Source organism: Daphnia magna, linkage group LG1, assembly GCF_020631705.1.
Source record: "Daphnia magna isolate NIES linkage group LG1, ASM2063170v1.1, whole genome shotgun sequence".
NCBI lineage: Eukaryota > Metazoa > Arthropoda > Branchiopoda > Diplostraca > Daphniidae > Daphnia > Daphnia magna.
Window position 1 is genome coordinate 16,005,949 of NC_059182.1, and position 19,078 is coordinate 16,025,026.

The 19,078-nt window shown below is 41.2% G+C and overlaps 2 protein-coding genes and 1 long non-coding RNA gene across 5 annotated transcripts; 2 read left to right on the forward strand and 1 right to left on the reverse strand.

Moving 5' to 3' along the window:
- Positions 1 to 1,642: 1,642 nt before the first annotated feature.
- LOC116927034 (RNA/RNP complex-1-interacting phosphatase) lies at positions 1,643 to 17,344 on the reverse strand. Its single transcript, XM_032933982.2, has 10 exons — positions 17,141 to 17,344; positions 16,945 to 17,020; positions 9,001 to 9,035; positions 8,828 to 8,915; positions 8,617 to 8,696; positions 3,559 to 3,605; positions 3,350 to 3,410; positions 3,205 to 3,251; positions 2,979 to 3,081; positions 1,643 to 2,866 (listed from the first exon to the last, which is right to left on the reverse strand). Exons 1-10 carry the CDS (start codon positions 17,170 to 17,172, stop codon positions 1,972 to 1,974), a joined length of 1,464 nt encoding a protein of 487 aa, XP_032789873.2. The 5' UTR covers positions 17,173 to 17,344; the 3' UTR covers positions 1,643 to 1,971.
- LOC116927087 lies at positions 16,149 to 17,151 on the forward strand. The gene is made up of 3 exons (XR_004396435.2): positions 16,149 to 16,288; positions 16,363 to 16,847; positions 16,908 to 17,151. It is a non-coding gene; the product is annotated as an uncharacterized LOC116927087 (long non-coding RNA).
- On the forward strand, positions 17,343 to 19,075 carry LOC116927043 (nitric oxide synthase-interacting protein homolog). 3 transcript variants are annotated; one of them, XM_045170149.1, is made up of 6 exons: positions 17,343 to 17,466; positions 17,534 to 17,933; positions 17,998 to 18,530; positions 18,603 to 18,645; positions 18,714 to 18,822; positions 18,915 to 19,075. In XM_045170149.1, exons 2-6 carry the CDS (start codon positions 17,758 to 17,760, stop codon positions 18,984 to 18,986), a joined length of 933 nt encoding a protein of 310 aa, XP_045026084.1. In that variant the 5' UTR covers positions 17,343 to 17,466; positions 17,534 to 17,757; the 3' UTR covers positions 18,987 to 19,075. The 3 variants fall into 3 exon arrangements, with proteins under 3 accessions (XP_045026084.1, XP_032789886.2, XP_045026083.1); XM_032933995.2 differs by lacking the exon at positions 17,343 to 17,466 and having other exon boundaries at positions 17,518 to 17,933; positions 17,998 to 18,167; positions 18,228 to 18,530; XM_045170148.1 differs by lacking the exon at positions 17,343 to 17,466 and having other exon boundaries at positions 17,518 to 17,933.
- The last annotated feature ends 3 nt before the right edge of the window (positions 19,076 to 19,078 follow it).

Consider the following 19,078-nt stretch of genomic DNA (forward strand, 5'->3'; position numbering starts at 1 on the left):
CTCGCTCTGTGGCTTTGAAATTGGTCAACTACTTCCCAGTGTGTCAGCGATAGACAAGCCGTTTGATTGATCTCTTGGGCCTCGACGAAAGAGAGAAAAGATAAATTTAACGGGTCGGAGTGTCAGCCTTTATGAATACAAGTGTACGTATGCACACACAACCAAACGTGAACGCGATGAAAAGATACAATGTGTTTGGCTTTCAAAGTCAGGCGGGTTAACCACAAATTTCTATATGCCGCCATTGGTAAAAAAAAAAAAATATTTGTTTCAATTTTCTTTCTCTCATTGTCTAACTGACCGATAAGCAACCACTGCATTCCAATGTAAAGCGCCTCTGTATAACGCGAACAATCATTTATCGAGGAGCGCAAGGTCAGTTTTGGTTGATTAACAGTAGCTCGCAGTCACGTCAATCCAAATAGTTTTAATCAGGAAAAATGAGGAAACAAAAACATTGGGACGTTGAAAAGATAAAAAATAAATAAAACCCAGATCGAAACAATCGGACGAGGAAAAGAAAAAAAATATAATAAATAAAAATAAACGACTTGTCAAGTAACGTGTTGAACACGGACTGCCGTTTCCTCGCCAGTGAAATTACCTTAAACTTCCAATTCAATTGCCAAATGCGGTCGTTGCCATTGCACACAACAACATTCCTTCTAAACTGAACAACCCGCTGTTGTTTATTAGAAATAAATTGTCTGCCATCCAAGGCAGAATGATAAAACAAGACAAATTTACAAGTTGGGAAAAGAATTTGAAAAAAGAAAAAGAAAAACCCTTTTATTTTTTGTTGTTGTTGTTGGCGGAGCCGGAACGGGTAAGAAAAACATAAAATAATAAAATAAGAAGCGCTGGTCAAAGAAAGTTGCAAAAGGTAACACACAGCAATGCATCAACAGCCAAGAATGGTGGCCAAAAGTGATGATGTGGTGCTGTATAATCTAATCCGCTTAAAAGAGGCGGCAAAAAGAAACTCATGGCCGATCGTCATGAGTTATAATCATGTTTTTCTTTTTCACCTTACTCGTCAAAGTGCAAGTGCGACCACGGTCCGTACCCCCCCCCTCACCCAACAATCCCGACAAATGAACAACAGCGCCTTGTTAGCGAGCCGAGCATAACAGCAAAAATTGGTGTCGATTTGTTAGTTAGCACAAAAAAAGAAAAGAAAAGAAAAGAAAAACGCATCCGCCCACCATCGACGGAGCCATCGCCAAAAAAGGTTTGTCGGGTTTTTTTCGGTGCCTTTGGTAATTACGGGTGTTGAGGAAAGTGAGAAACCCGCAACTAAATTGCAAAGGGAGGATGATTGCGAGCGTTTTCTTGATCAACCAGTTCACACACAACAAAGGTATTTGTGCTTCGTTAAATAAAAAAAAAAAAGAGAAAAGAAAAATGGACTTTGCTATGTACCACTGATACGTGAAAAAAAAAAAGATTGGCAGAGGCGAGCTTTTGTGCACCGCTATGCCAACGGGTCAAGGTCGGCATGATCAATAACACGTTATCCAAAAATAAAAGACGGAAAAAATCCGAAACGTTTGAATAATTTCACACCGAAATTGGGGGAAAAAAAAAATGAAGATGATAATAAAAGAAAAAGAAAATTTGCATACAAAACGCGTGCGTTAGATATTTTTAACTCGCCAGAATTTGTTTATTGGTAGACGTCGCTTTCTTCCATCTCTAAAACTCGGCAAGAGGGGAAATTCTCGCCAGCTATAGGATACCGACACGCTCGAAACCCAAACAGACTTTGATACTTGAAACTGACACAAGGTAGTCGCCGTTCCAAGACCCAAACACACACAAAAAAAAAATAATCCAAATGGTTTTTAAAAAAATGCGATAAAAATGTTGGGAAGAGAAAATACCCAAAAAGAAAAAAAACCTTTTTTTTCCCTTAAATTTCATTTTTCCTCACATCGGGAATCGGCGTGATCGGAGTCATTCTCTCCTTTATTAATCATCAACAACGTTCGATGACCCACGTTTAGCAGTTTTATGGCGCATCTTCTTTCCCGACGCTCGACGATCGGCTTGTCCCGATCCAGATCGTTCACGTTGATCTCGAGGCTTTTCTCGGGAACTGGGATGACGGAACTCTTGGCCCTGGACGGGAGGAGGCTCCTCTAGGCGACTATCGTAGCAAACCTCGACCGACGATGTCGACTGATCGTCCGGTACGTTGCGACGAGAGCGGTTCTGACTGCGCTCACGGACCTTTGAAGTCGACGCTTCAGACGCCGATGGGTTGCTACGACGCTCACCTACGACCTGAACTGCTGGCGATTTCGACCTGTTATGGCCACCTTGCTGCACTAGTTGATTGACATTAGAGCGACCGCGCTCCCGGCTGGCCAAATTGCGTCTATCGTCCGAGTTATCCATTCGGGCCTCGTTCTCGTGATGCGGCGAAAGTTCCGCAAAGCGAATGTGCTTCGGTACGGCTGGCCCTTGGCAGGTAGGCACGTTGTGGTAGTATGAACCCTTGTGTTGGCCATAGTAGCCAGTTGGAGGCACGGGACTCTTTGTGCGACCTTGGTACGCAGTTGTCGATGGCTTGTTGACGTGCTGGCTCGCTTGGCCGTGACTGTGATTGCCCGAGCCCTGTCCCTGACGCCAAGTATTTGGCTGAGAGTGGTGGCCGGCAGATCTCTCGTCCTGGTTGTGGACCGAAGGCTGAGGATGCGCTTGACGTTGCGGACCACGATGACCGGCGAAAGGCGGTTGCTCATTCGGTTGCCATCTGCGAGTTTGGCCAACGTGACGGTTGAAACCATTCGACGAGGTTGGACGTTCCTCTTCATGCTCGTAACTGGCGCAAGCTTGGTCGTCATCGTGATAACCCGCACCGCTGCAAGTAATACAAAAAAAATAACAATAACATTAAATTTGTTTGGTTAATTCATCGAGGATTAAAGAAAAAGGACACGAACAAAACAAATAAAAAGAGCTTGTCGTCGTACCTATTTTGATAGAGCGGGGCAGGGTCGGTGCACGTGCTCCTTCCATGGAGGTCTTCAAGGTAGTTTTCACGTTCGATGCAATGACCGCGAGCCTCGTTGAAAGCTGTCGCGTTTCCCAAACGAGAGGTCAACGAAACACAAAAAAATGAAGAGATCAACATCAACGTTGAAAAGCGCGACAATAAAAAAAAAATAAATAAGAATAAATCAACAACAAAAAATTAACCTGCAATGGCGTCGGCCGGTTGAAATCCTCGTCGCTCCACCATGTACCTGTTAGTCGAAGTTGACATGTGTTAGATTTTGTTGTCGTGTAAAAATAAAATCCAATAAAAGATGAAACGGCCAATGGGCACTGGGCCAGAGCTTACCTCGACACCAAATAGCCAGTCCTGTTGAGCCCGTGCGTGCAATGCACCATCAAAACTTTGCCTGCAAACAAACGATAAAGACATTGATAAATCTTCTTAGCTGGACACCACACGTCTCGAACGGTTTTTCCCCGTCTCTATCTCTTTTTTCTACTTGTTTAGAGACGTCAGTCGTAAAAGAAAAACGATCAACAATGACACACACTCACCTCGGGAATTGACGTTGTGAAGAAAATCGTCCACCACCTGAAAGAATCTGCAAAGAAGAAGAAGAAAATAAGGGCGGACAAAAACCGGCAACAAAAGACGCCAATTAGGAAAGAAAAAACGAAAAAAAAGGGGGGTGGGGGAATAAAGAAAAGGACATTAGATCATCTTTCAAAAACATAAATAAATAATTTTTCCCCTTCTTCCACACGCTTTTACGACATGGGGCAAAAGGCGGAAAAATAAGAGACGAGAATTTCGAATGGGAAAGGGGCGAGGAAGAGAAGAAAGCCAATCACGTGATAAATGTGTCGGCCATGACATAAAAGTTTCCAGTTGCGCGTACACACAAGCCTCGTCAGGCCGAGCCAAACACACAAGATACAACGGACATTCTGAATCGATCAATCGAATGCCCCGTAGGTGAATTCTCTTTAAGAGAAAAAGAAGAAGATGAACAAAAAACTGCCGCCCTGTTGCTCAAGCACATGTATAAATACCAAGCGGAAATATTTATTCAATAGGCCTTCAGAAAATGCTGTTGGTCGGCGGCGGCCCAACAGCCCGGGTGTTGGCCAGGAAAATCGAAACATTCCTTGCCGAGCTCATCACATATGGGTTTTTTCTTCCTATTTTCTCTTTGCCATCTCCTTTTCTCTATTCACACACACACACGTCGTCGTTGTTGTTGTGGTGGTGGTAGTAGTTTTACGTGCGGCACTACGTAAATGCGTACCACCTATATAGTGTCCATACAAATCCATAGCGGGCATGGGCCGGCCGGTAGAATCAATATATGAAGAAGGGCGGCTCCGAACACAGGCCACAACAGACCAAAGTCAAAAATAAATAAGAAAATCAACTTGGTGTGGGGCCTGGCATTTTCAGATTCCCCATGTTACGTTTTCTTTTTTTTTCGTGTACCCACCAGAGGTAAAAAAAAAAAAAAACAACAACCGAATACCTTTCCATCCTCTTTTTCAGTTTATCATGCTTGTTCATCTTGCTTCTCGCATAAGCCACACGGCGGGTGTTATATATATATATACACTCTCGCACCCTCAGCATCGGACTTTTCTTACCGACTCCGCCCCAACGACACACTAAAACAACAAGAAGTCACAAAAGCCTCTTTATATTTATATGATTCTTCTTCGCACTAGAACACGACCAACTTCTCGACACAGACACCCCCACGCAGAGGGGGCACGCTGGGGGGAAATTACCGCAAAAATGCACGGCAAACTCATTTCAAAGATAAAAAAAGAAAGAAAAAGACGGACCTAAAGATGGACGATCTGAACCTTTTGCGGGGGGTGGTGGCCATAGTTTCGAAAAACAAAAGCGAGAACATGAAAAATAATAAAAAAAAAAGGTACCACCTCACATAACGAAAGCACCTCTATCTCTCTATGCATGGCCCTTAACCAAATATATACTGCATCCGACAGTAGGGGGTTATCTCTCTCTTCCAGGTCCCGATTCCAGCGGAATTTTTCTTACTGCCCAATTTGTCCGACAAGCCACTACTACGACACCCAACAAAAGGGAAACAGTTAAAAAACTGAAAGACAAGAGAGAGAGAAGAGAAAAAGAAGAGACAAGGGAGACAAAAGACTTGAGCAAATACTCAGCTTGTTTTATATTCTTTTCTCTCTTTTTTCTCTTTTAACGTGTTGTTCTTCCGATTGTGTGCGTTTTTTTGTGTCTGTGTGGGGTTCCCTTCTTTCTTTCTTTCTTTTTCCTCAAAGTTTTTTTTTTTACCTACTGGGTACCCATCGAGCGCGCACAGTTGAAGGCGTTCAGTTCAAACAAACCGAGTAGGGGGTCCATCATAAAGAACAAGTTTCTTCACACGCATTGGCGAAGAAAAGACAAGAGAGACTGAACGCGTATGCATACATAGCAAAATAAAACCAACGACATTTTCCTTTTTTCTGTTCTTTCTAATGTGGACCGGCTCCCCTTCGCTCTGTCTTATGTGTCTCCAACGCACAAGACAAGGAGAAATATAAAAATAAATACCAACACCCGAAGAATACCAACGGACCACCAGAAGCAGCAGGAGCAGCTAAAGAACCAACAAAACGTTTTTCTTTTTTTTTTTTCCATATGGAAAAAACAAAACAAAACAAAACAAAAAAGGGCGAAGATTTCGAGAATAAAGGAGGAAAAAGAATAGCTAGTAAATACAGTACATTTTTTCTTTTCTTTAACCTCAAGATCCGAAAGAAAGGCGGAGTTTTGTTGTTTCTAAAAATGAACAAGTTGTGAACAGATTTTTCCAAAATAAAAAGAATGTCATTCATCAATTGTTATTTGCACTATTGTATTATGGATAAAGGAGGAGAGAGAGAAAAAAAAATCAATGAATTCGGAGCTGATTAAAGAACCTTTTCCGGAGGAGGTTTAGCAGGGCGGAGTCATTAAATCCGCTGGTAAGATACTTAACCCTTGAACCTAACCTTTTTCATCATTCAATCCACCCAACCAGAAAGAGAAAAGATTCAAAACAATCAAACATTCAACAAAAAAAAAATTGTTCTATTCCATTTCTCCTTTCTTTAAAAGACCTACTCGAAAAATGATGGCTTTTCTCGAGTAATAACAAATAATGTGGGAGTAGCAAGTGTCTTCTCCGTTTAGTGAAGGATCACAATCCGGAAAAAAGGAAAATGTCCTTTAGCCTTTTTCGAGAAGATTGAAACAATAGTGGAGCAGTAAAAATGTGAAGGAGAAGGACAAGAGGGGCCGGTACTGAATACGTCAACTTGTTGAGGGCTGATCGACTTTGAAAGGCTGGACAAATAAGAGGCAGCAGGGGGGCTAGGGCAGTAACCAAGTATTAGGGTGTGGGGATGTACAAGCGACGCAACAAATCTGTTTCGGCGTTTACAGATAAGCAAAGAGAGCAGCAGCAGCAACAACAACAAATAGCTCGAACAAGGTGGAAAGCAACAAGCGATAGGAAGAAGAGAACGATGTTTGGTCATCACGAGCGGAATAAACAACAACCGAACAATTTCTCGCTTAGTGCTAGTTTGAAAAAGAGGGAAAACGCAAGAGCCTCGAGGATGACCAAACAGAAAGAAAACTTTGGGGGAAAAAGAAAAAAAGAGGTGCTTGTCCACTACGATGGTTCTCACCATTCATTTTCAACCTCTCCAAAAAAAGGCAGTTTTCTTTTTCGGGTTCTCCTGTTGCAAGCAATCAAGATGGACAATCATCATTTTTTTCGGAAGACAGGAGTTTGCTAATCATAAACAATGTTCTAGCAAACATTCATCACCTGGATGTTGGCTTGCGTATACAACAACAGAAAAATGGTGCCTTGCAACGGACGAATTCGAGTGACTTGCCGAAGCGGCAAGCCACTCGAAGATAGTGAATATTTCGGTTGTATACATTTCCTTATTGATCAAAAAATAAAAACAAGAAATGAAATGGGATATCGCCAATAAAGAACGAGAAGCGCACGATACCAGCCGAGAGAAAGAATGTAAAAAGAAATGATAAGCGCAATCGGCATTTTTCATGAACACGGGTCATAAATTGCGGCATTGTCGGATGGCAATCAAAAAAACGAAGCGATTCATCCTGTTTTCGTGTCTGTTAAACAAGCGCGAGCCGGCCAAGGGGAGGCAATAGAGGGTGGCCAAAGTATGTTGTTTATACAACAAGAGAAATGCCGAAAATTCGAGTAGGTCACGCCTGATCTCTCTCTCTCTCTCTTTCTCTCTCTGCTTGCAAACGAACAAGAAAGAAAAAGAGCGGGGAGTTTATAGCGCAAGAGAACGGGAGAGAGATGGCTCGAAGAGGCGTTAGTGCGAACAATAAGAAGAAAAAAACACGCCGGATCGGTTCTAATGTTGATTTACAACCGGGGCGCAGTTTATAACGCGATAACCCGCTGAGCAAGAAGGAGCTGTGCAATATAGTATAACGTATAGAGTCAAAAAAAAAAAAAAAAGAAGAAGAAGAAGAAGAAAAGAGAGGAGAAGGTGATCACCCCGCGCGTCATTGGGCTCTCTTGTTGTGTGACCAAACATGGCCATCAAAAAAACGAGAAAAAAAGCGCGAGGTGCTTATCTACAACAATCCACCTCCCATAACATTTTCTACCTCTCAAACCACCCAGCACATCGCTGCGCGTCTGAGGGTTCATTTAGCCTCCCTTCTTCTTCATTCCAATTCGAACTTTTCCATGGGAAAAGGAAAAATATAAACCGTGTGGCAGGAGGACAAGATGGGAGGCTACTATCACCTACTACAAGATTAGCCGGATCACGAGCCGCATTACAAGCCATTCTCACACTTTGACAACCTGTAATCCGCATTCCATCATTTTTCTTAAATTATTATTCCCTTTTTTTTTCTTCTTTTTAAGACTGCACGTCCTTCCCACACTGCCAGATTGTGTATACCACGAAACAACACATCAGTTCACAGAGTACAGACTGGGAGGAGGTGGGACCCGAGAGCTGGGGTGGGCAATTACTACGCGGCGGAATCACAGACCTTCAACATTTTAAAATGCGCGCTCAAGAAAAACTTGGAAAAATGATAAAAAAACGTGCTGCTGTTCCTGCTGTTGTTGCATGTATACGTGTATGCATATGCGCACGGCAACATCCCCCCCTCAGTCGCGAGCCGTAATAGATTGTGATGGATGCCCCGGCCTTTCGTGTGCGCTGACTGGTGGCGCCACGACGCTCAAACCAACCGGACTCTGACGATGACTTTTACCTTGGCAACTTGTTCTTTACTCTTTTTTTTTTTTCTCGTTTTGTTTTCGTTTCAACTCGAGAATGTCCGCCTTTGTCTAAAAAATTATGCAACAACCTTGCCAAGCTATTACAAATTCTTTTACCTCAGATTTAAAAAAAAAAAAAATGTTTAAAAACAAAAAAAGAAGGGCCTTTCACGAGAATGTAGAAGTCATCCATCCGCAAACGAAAAAAAAAAAAAAAAAGAAGAAAAAAATCCTCAACATTTGGACACGCTCACGATATACATACGCAACCTTAGACAATGACATTATACTTTGTGTGTGGACTTACCTTCTCACTGTCTTTGATTTCGGGACGACGTGTCCTGCGCAAAAGATCTTCTCGTGGTGGATCCCGCGTTCGATGAAAACCTAAACCATAAACAACGAGAAACCGAATAAATACACGTCGAAGAAAAAGAAAAAAGGAAAGCAAATATGCATAACACTATCACCGTTGGCAACAGCGAAAAAGAAAGGAAAGGTGCAAAAAAGATGTATACCTGCGGATTGTAATATCGACTAGTGGCAGTGAGGTCGACGATACAGCCCACGTTAGGCACCATTTCCACCAAATTGTCGGGCGTGAACCTGTTGGCGATACACACACACACAAAAAAAATGTAATTCCTTTTTGTTTTTTTCTTCTTTAAATAATTAATAACATTACACTTACCAATGCTCTCGTCTGAGAGAACAGCGAAGCAGGTCCTGTAAATTAAAAAAAGAAAGATGGAAATGAGGATATATCAATTCGAAAGGTGTCACAACACAAAGCTACGCTAAAAAATTACGGCGCCGCTATTATTCTCTCTTTTCTTCTCACTCAATCTTTCACTGCGTGACGTTGATTGCCTACACTTGGCAGCAACACAAACGATTCGTAATGAGACAATAGAGCGGGCCGGTAACGTGGCTCGAATGCCAACTCACGAAGGAGACCGCAACGCGTGAACAAATTACAATTTTCTCTCTCGATTCTCTTTCAACGTTCCTTTCCACTTTGGGTATAGCGTTACCGACACGAAACAATCGCAAAGTAAATTGGGATCCTAGCGGACATTTGCATACAGCGCTTTTGCGTGTCTGCTCTCCACTGTACGATTCTTTCTCGGTATTGATCAGGTAACATATATTGATCGACTTCAAACCAATTAAGTCTAGTGGAAATTGTATCGGTATTATACTACGTGACCTCTCGTTTGGAGCTCATTCCTCACTAATGGTTACACACCATCCGAGGATATTCGAATGTTTTGGCTGGTGGGGTTTTTTATTACATCACTTTGGGAAATCACAACGAAAAATGATATCCCGATAGAGAAAGCCCCGTCATCAATTGATCCGAGGCAATGGCGTTCGTCTCCTTATTTTTTTGTTTTTTGGCTCTCCCCCACCTTTCTCTCTCTCCTCAATTACAATTTGCATAATCTACGGTGAAAGACGTCAGCGAGGACGATAACTTCCACCCAGAAAAGAGAGGGGGAAACATTTTCAGATGCAAAGATTGAGAGGAATTCAATTTGAACAAGAGCCGAGAAAAATGGGAGTTTTCTTTATCACTTTCTTTTAAATCTTTCGGTCGAGATTTACTTGCAGGGGGGGAACCCCCCTCTTATTTCAATAATGAATGATGCGTGAGAAAGAATTGAAAATATCATAATAATAACTCGTAACCCTTTCCCAGTTTTTCAATTTAAAAAAAGAAAGGCGTGTCGGCTTTGTTTGCAAACACCGACAAATAAAAACACAGCACAACAAAAGAAAAGACTAGACGGCAAACAGAGTTGAAAGGGCCGTGAAAAAAACGGCAAACTCAATTCAGGTGAAACAAGTCGCCGGACTGACGGCTATCCGTGGTGGGTGGAGTCTCCCGCGTTCGTTTCTCTTTCCAAACGTTTGTTTTGTTGCGTTTTGTTGTTGTTGGCAGAAAAAAATCCATCATCGAGAACGCAGCAAGACGGCGCCAGTAAATGTGGACAAGACAACTAACGCGACGCGTTGCAAACACCGAAGCTGCTGTTGCTGCCGCCATCAACAACATATCCGCGTTCTGTGTGTACACCTCCTCTCTCTCTCGCTGTGTGCTCGAGTGTCTTGAACTATGAAAATGAAAGAGGCGGACAGGCGGCTATATTTCATAACCGATGCTCACGACAGCTATAAAAAATTTTTTTTTTAAACCCTCGTGTCCTCCTTCGCTCGACGACAGCAACAACACGGCACGGTCAATTGCAGTCGGCCGATGCATCAACCCAAGTCTCGCCGAATTACTGTCAGACATGATGAAGTCTAATAGCTCTAGTAGGGGAACGAATAGAAAGAAGAAGAAGAGAGAAAAAAAAAAGAAATAGACGCCGCCGCCGACATCAAACCACTTTGTCTGCGTCGATTTTTGTTTCCCCTCTCTTTTTCGTTCTTTCATCGTGTGTTCCTCTCGAAACTGTTACACACACACACACAGATTTAAATCAAGCAACCAACTGAGAACGACTAGACGGGGTCTTAGCCTGTAACAACAAACACTGCATGGAGAATCGAACAAGTGTTGTTGTGTGCGAAGACACACAGAGAAAGAGAGAGATACCACAACAACAAGACCCCCTCGACAGTCGTCGTTAAACAAGTTGAAACGCGTGAGGCATGACCGATTCGGATAAATTCCGTGTTATCGATTTGTATTGCGCGTCAATAACAAGTTGCTATTCACGACTCCGTCTCAACGTGTGGCTGCCATCCGAGAGAGAAAACGCAGTTCAAAAGGCGAGAGAATTTAATCTCGCGTCTAATCTCTCTCACAATTTTAATAAAAGAAGAGGAGGAGAATTAAAGCGGGGCCGCTTGGTATAATGATGATGCTTTATACCACCTCGATCGTACAACATATGGAAATGATGCGGCGCGTGGATGGCCGACGCGAGCCATCCTTTCTACTTTTTGTTTTAAATCAAATATTTTCCATAAATTTACAAAAAGGAATTGAATTCTTTCCTATTTCGTCGCCAGCAATGGATGAATTGACGAATTGGTGTTTTCAAATAAACACATTTCGGATTTTCTACTCAAACCAGGTACACGCAACTGCCTCGTCCCATTTCCAAAATAAAAGAAAATTCAAGAGAAAAGGCTGGAAACGCAACAATGTGCCGCCCACCATCGGATCCAACAACAACAACACACAAAAAAAGGGATACAAAAATGGTTAGACATTCAATACCCCGACCAACGTAACCCTATAAACGAAGGTTGTGATTGCTATTACTTTTCCTTCCATTTCGTCTCATTATTTTACAGTTAAGGAAAAGACGTCCCACTGACAACAAAAGAAAACCCACGGAACTGGTTGGTGGTGGTACTACCCCCGTACAAATGGGACCGCGCGACGCAACTACCCCTCCACATGCGGAACACACGGGTTGTATTCACTACAAGTCCCCCAAATTTTTAGAAAAAGAAAAAAATTCCAGTCACAAGAAAAGAAAAAAAAAACTTGTTTCTTTTATAGTTTTGGGCGCGTTATCATATTTAATTTAGCCCGACGAGCCGAGGAATTACGAGACACCCCCACCGAATTGACAGAGAAAGACCCCCATCGTTTCCCCCCTTTAAAAAAAAGAAAAAGAAAAAGTCTTTATGTATACACACACGAATAGAGAAGAACGTAAAGTATTTTCTTTTTCAATGCGGAAAGGGACAAAAAATCAGCCGGTGGATCCGCCGATTAGAGGAGTGTTTAGCACCAGGGGTGCCCACGATCAGTTCGCCTGGAAATCAATGGCTTTTTGGCTACGACGGCAGTTGTGTCATCTGACCCCTGACTCTGTCAATCAAGCTAATCGGCTATCAACCGTCAAAGGATGAGAAAGAAAGAAAGAAAAAATGAAGAAGAAGAGACCCCACCCGGGATGAGAGAGAGAGAGAGAGAAACGGAAAGGAGAGATCCAGCCACAGTGCCCAGCAAGCAAAAGAAAATATCTCCGTCCGTAGATATTGTGTGTATATTCTTTATGGACATTCCTAGCGACTCGTAACTCACCTAGGGTTCCTCTCGTTCTTTTTCTTTCCCCCCCCCCTCTCTTTCCCTCTTATTTTTCTAGTTTCTTTTGGCTTTCATCTGACTAATCAATTCGACCACAGTCAACGCTTCATCAACTAAAGCTTGTTTAAGGCCGCCCCTTGTCGATGCGTAAACTTCTCGCAAGTGGTAGAAAGTCCCTTAATGAAAAGGCCACAGCTCGCAAGAGTGAAGTAACTCTTTTGCCCATTAATTATGTGATCTCCGTGTTTTGTGTTTCTTCTTCTTCTTCTTCTCCAGTTCACAGGGCAGAAGAAAAAGGGGCAGGCAAGTAGTTCATCGTCGTGCGCATTTACAATTCTAATTAGGCCGAGGCTCTATTTTGATGGCGATTTATTAGTGGTAACAACATTCCTCCCGTCTTCACCAGACACGAAGAAAACAAAAAAAGAGAGAAAATAGAAAAAATAAAAATAAATAAAAATATTAAAAGAAAATTAAGATTTTTTTTTTCTTTTACGAAGATGAATAAATATTTTCTTTCCCTTTTAGAACTACGAAAGAAAAAAGAGAAATATCAAAAAGAAAAAAAAAAAGGAACGCGTGGCCCTCCTGCCGGGCAGCAATCGAACAGATGTTCCCAGCTACAGCACACACACATATACATCGGGCCTCAAGTTTTCACTATGTGCGCGGCGGGACATTTAAATGTCCCGCCGTTGACAACACACAACAACAACATCCCAAAGACATCCAAGCGCATATACATAACCCAGCAGAGAGACTTGGCAAGCCAAAACATTTTGTTGATACGTTAAAGAGAGAGGGGAAAAAAAATAAATAAAATAACCAATCATCTATCGGGTCGGATCGTTCCATCATTGTCTTTCTCTCTCCTGTTGCCGATGCCTGAACGTACGCAGTAATGCGTAACACACAATTTTCGTCCCTTGCCACGTATTTTTCTTGGTTAGTTTTCCTATACGAGGCGAAGACGACTAGACTATACGACCCCACATATTTCATTTCAGGAGGATTTCGTAGGAAGGCGGACAGAAACATATAGGAGAAAGAAAAAGAGCCAAAAAAACGTAAGGATAGGAGAGGGGAAATTGATTTTTAAAAAAGGTGGCAGCGTGACTGCCAATTGACTGTTGTACTTTCCACCTCTGTTTGCCTGCGATGACTGAATCGTGCAAACAATTGGCGTGCGTCACAGTCACACAACGTCACGGTCAACAAACAATTGGCACAGCAGGACTTCCGATTCCCCCCCTCTTTGTGTTATGTTCCCCAAAAAGAAATCGACGGCTGAATGTATGTACGGAAAAAGACCCAATAACTGCTGCCCTGGGACATTGAAGAAAAAAAAAAAAAAAAACCACCCAGGTTGTTGGATTGCCCAGTGTTCTTTTTCTTTCTAAAACAACACATACCAAACATACGTGGGCTGGAAAAACAAAAAAGAAAAATGGTCTCTCTCCAACAAGATGACCAGTAGGTCAATTTGCCAAACGGACCGTGTGCTAAATGATCTTTCATATCCATCAGATAGACGCCGTTCCATGGCGAGGGAGGCCAGAAGCTAAGAGCCCAACCTGAAACAACGGGCAGATGGGACCCGTTGCAGATGGCATGGGGGGGCTATCCCCTTCTGTCTTTTCGACATTTGTTTAAAAAAGGGAGAGGGAAAAAAAAAGGAACTCTCTCTACTAGTCTACTACGAGAATAGAAGGCTCATTAGTCACTCCCAATCTCCTGTTTCTTTTCTCTCTTACTTTGTCTCCCAATATATACTGTGTACACACACACACACACACACACACACACACGCAGATGATAATACAAATATAGATCGTTTTTCCACAGCAGTGGACCGCAGCTGTCATCCACCACCACCCATCGCGCGTACCTTTTTGTTGTTATTTTTTATCAGAGTTCCATCCGATCAACTGTTTAGTTTGTTTGTTTTTTTTTCAATAAAAAACAAAACAATATTTTAAAAACAGAGGAACGAAATGAAACTTTTACTTTATTATCCGGTAATCTAATCTGTTTGGCGCTACTCGATTTTAAACGCACATATTCTTTAACAATATGCTCCTATCCAATTTCAGGACACTGAGGGGGAATTTTTTTTTTTTTTTTGTGAAGACCAAAAAAACACACAGGAAAAAATAAATAATGAAATAAACCACCCTCCTCTCCCTTGAAAATATACAAGTAGCTCGTGCTTCGCGTCATCGTTACGTCAAATTAGAAAGACGGGCATTGTAGATCACGGAGGGGCACGCGCTCAACGCAGCGTCTACAGTTTCACAGTTTGTAGGCTGTCGTCCTCATTGGGCCAATGAATTTCAGAGAGAAACGGTTAGAAAAAAATGACTGACGTGAGACAGAGGATTTATCGTTCACTACCAGTCTGATGGTTAACAGACAAAAGCGTTTGGTTTAAACATTTACAAAAAAAAAAAATATATAAAAAATAGTTTCTTCCCTTATTGTTTCTATGAAAAAAAAAAAAGGAAAACGCGACGAGGTGGCTACAGGGCCTTATTAAACAAAACAACATGACAAAAGAACATAAAGAAAAATAGCTGCAATGGTATACATGCTCTATATAGAAAAGTGAAAAAAGATACTTGATCGAAAGGCAGATGGCTTCTGCTGCTGGGGGGAAATGACCCACACCCCCTGTTGGCCCGATTCAAATCAGCACAGCTATTTTTTCATTTTTTTTTTATCAGGAAGTTGTTCAAATGTTTCTAACCCCCACCATTGCATGCAGTTCTCCTTTTCTCTTCAACAGACATAGACACATAGACGGACGAAGAAAGAAAAAGGGAGACCCGAGACAGGAAATATCATATAAGAACTGCCACTACAGAAACTTATATGGCATTCCTAATCTCACTTTCCTTAGGAACACACAAAGAGCCAATATCCGGATACTTTCAATTGATATGCATAAAGACATCTTTATTTTTTTTTTTTTATATTTGACCAGAGGATTATAGAACCCAGATTATCCGACCAGCTATCAATGATCGGACTTTGCCGCAAATTTGGTCAAATGCTTTATTTGTATTTTTAAGTTTTATGGTTCAATTGTGAAGGAGGGAAAAAACCAAAGTATGAAAGAAGAAATCATCGCGGAGGGGCAAAGATGAGAAAAAGCGACGTGGATATTTATAAAAAAAAAAAAAAAAAAAAAAAAGACGGTCAACGAGGTAAAGGCTGTGGCGGCCCCCCATCAAGTCAACAAGGAGACCTCATTGCAAGTCAAAAATTTCTTTTCTCTATCTGTATATTCTATTCTCATGGCCTTTCATCCCCATTCCCTGCTTTTTAACCCCCTTCCCTTTTTTTTTCTCCGATGGTACCAGTCTTTGGTGTGATCCTTCTTCGTCTTCTGAAGTCTGTCGTACGACACAAAAGGTAGAAGAAGGTGCCCAATGGGGTAAACAACGCAATTCTTTACCCTCACCTGTCACCTCGTATAGTGGTCCTTTAACCATGACATCCCCGTATGACTTCGCACTGGTCAGACTTGCTTGTGAAGAAAACGAACAGAATTGCATGGGGAAGGCCAGCAATGTCTTCTTCGGAGTAAGGGAGAGAGTGAGGGAGGGAAAGGATGGAACAAAGCGACAAGGCGGTGTTCCACCGGGATTCGGTCAACGCGCCAGCACGATGGATCGAGGCGAAAACATGCATCAAGCCATAAATCACAACATGAAGAAGACGAAAAAGACGAACGGGATTCCCATCTTTTGCTCGTGTTGTTTCCTAACAGTGACAAGGTGGAATGTAACAGACATACATCTTTGTTATTTTCTATCCCTTCTCGTCATCCATGGCGAGGCATTCCACAAGTGACCTACGTCGTTAGATGGCGCATCATTTTTTTTTTCTTTCTCTTTTTTAAATACCGGACTGTTCTCACTAGGTAGCGTTTTTAAATACGATTCTAATCTCAGCGGGAAATCAAGAGTCTAAAAATCTTTTTTCTTTACCTAAAAGGATAAACTCGGCTGGAAATAATTCGACCTAGACCTCTTGAAAAAATAAAATCATGAACCCTTCAGAAACGAACAGGGAAAGAAACAGCCCCAAGACGCTTTAAAGGAAAACCTGACATCGTGTCCAAAGATAAATTTGATGAAATAGGCGTTAAAAATCTCCCGTGGAGTTCCACAATTAACATGTCTTGGCCGACAAAAGAACGTAGGCACAAGTCATTATAATCATCTGATTTGGGTTTTCTTTTTCTGCTTTTACTTCAACCTTTGGTAGCAATATTTAGAACTATTTGCATCTTTGAATTCAAGTTAAATATTTCCATAATTCAAGAAGCCTAAGAATCAGTAGAACAGCTTGCTGTGGATCACACATTTGAGCAAAACCTTTAAAAGTTGCAAACGATTAAGGAGAGATAGTGGATGCTAACCAGACCGATGATGTTTTCTGAAACTAGCCTTTTTTTTCCCCACACAAACCTAGGACTGGTGAAGCTGAAATTTCTTATGCCACCAAAAAAGTACTAATTGTATTTCCTTGCCATCTAGTAAGCTATATGGGAAAAGAATAGAATCAGTGGCATACCTCTCTCAAAGGAACTTTGCAGGCAATAATCGGGACTCCTCGGATTTCCTGTCCAATTGATATATAGTCCAGCCATCTAGATACAAAAACAACAAAACATAATGTAACAGTTAATACAAATGAATCCAAGCTTTATAAATTATCGCAATGCTTTAGATCTATTTATTAATTTTAGTAAATCTGATTATGCACAAACCTGTCAGGCAATCCATTTTTTCCTTTTCCCATTTTCTTTAGAAGGTATTTATAATCAATGGGAGATAATTGACAGGTAGCTTGCGTACAAAAGTATTTAACTGTTAAAAGTATTTTGGTTTTGAATAATTTCTCACAACGTCATCCCCCCCAAAATAGCGATTAAAACCGTGGTAATTTTTTAATCAATTCCAAAATAGTGTCGAATGTCCCACACGTGGTGATAGCCCTCCATCTGGCGTCTAACAATAAAACTATCAATTACTTAAGGGATTTAAGCCGAATTTCTAGTTCAACCACACGAGGAAACGTCAGGAAACATTTTCTGTACATAGGCGTTTAAATTTGTGCATCGGTCAATCTTGAACTTATAATTCATTTTCAATATTTTTAGCTATTTGAATGCAGAGAGCCAGAGAGAAACAGAGGAGAAAGAAAGAACTGGCTTAAAACGAAATACTTGGATTCTGTTTAGCAACAAGTTTGAGGACCTCGAAAGTCGAAACTGGGGATAATATTTGGGCAAAACATAAAATTGATTAGAGGATTTACGAGTTTCTATATAATTTGTTTTAAATTTGAAGTTGAATTGCTTTTGGGTTTTTGTGGGCTATTAATATGACGCGTCATGCCAGAAATTCCACGGCAGGAAGTGTATATACCTATCACGAAAAAAAAAGAGATGCTAAAGCCTCTGGGTATGGATCTCTTTCAGAAAGATTTAGCAAAGATTCTATCAAAGGATTTGATTGTTGTTCACTAACTCTGCAACCCTGTAGAAATCCAGTTGTGAGGTATGTCCGAAGTTGTATGAAACCTTTCATAATTAATAAAACTACCATTTGTCTTTTGTTATAGCCCTGATGGATATTTATTTGACAAAGAAGCCATTTTAGAATACTATCTTGCCAAGAAAAAAGAAATCCTCAGACAACAGAAAGAATATGAAAAACAAAACAAGCGTGAGGAGAATGAAAAAAATGAACTTAAAGCTGCAGCCCATCGCAGTCAAGTGGAGAAATTTATTGGTGAGAATCGAAAAATTATTACTAGTTCCAACTCAAAATTATGTTTCTTAATACTTATAGCAACTGAGAAAGGTGATGGCTTACCTGGCAGCAACCCATCTACTAGCAGTTCTAGTCTGTCCAACATGTCTGGAAATAAAGCAAAGGATTTGCCAAGTTTTTGGGTCCCAGCTATGACTCCTGATGCAAAACCAGTTATAATTCCAAAACCATCTACAGATATTTACTGCCCGGTCAGCGGAAAAATGTTAAAAATCAAAGATCTGATTGATGTAAAGTTTACGCTGGCCCCGAAGGATGACGACGAACGTGGAAAAGCTCTCATAAGTCGCCAAGTGCGTTATATGTGCCCTATCACCAGAGGTAAATGTCATATTCAAATTAAGTACGAACAGTTTTTTTATAATTACGAATACGTGAACTTTCCAATGCCAGATATTCTTAGCAATTCGGTTCCATGCACCATTCTGAAACCAACGTAAGTCATTTATCTTTTTCTTTTTTAAAATTTTCCTAATTTATTCGCCGTTTTCTGCATTATTTTAGCGGTGATGTTATTACCACAGAATGTTTCGAAAAACTGATCAAAAAGGACATGGTTCACCCTCTTACAGGATTAAAATTAAAAGAAAAGGACATAATACCTTTGCAGAGGGTAAATATAGTTGTTTGCTCAAATCCGTTAAATTTGCTGCCAAACTTTTACATCAATCATTCGGATCACTGTATTTTTTTTTCTTTTTAAAGGGTGGGACTGGTTTTGCAAGTGTTAACGACAAACTTGAGGCCACTGAAGCTAGACCTAGCATGATGGCATAGTTTTGTCTAAAAAATTCTTCGACCTAATCAGGTTTTTCAATTAATCGTACAATTTTCGTTTGTATCACCAATAAAATTCTGTCTCGTTATTA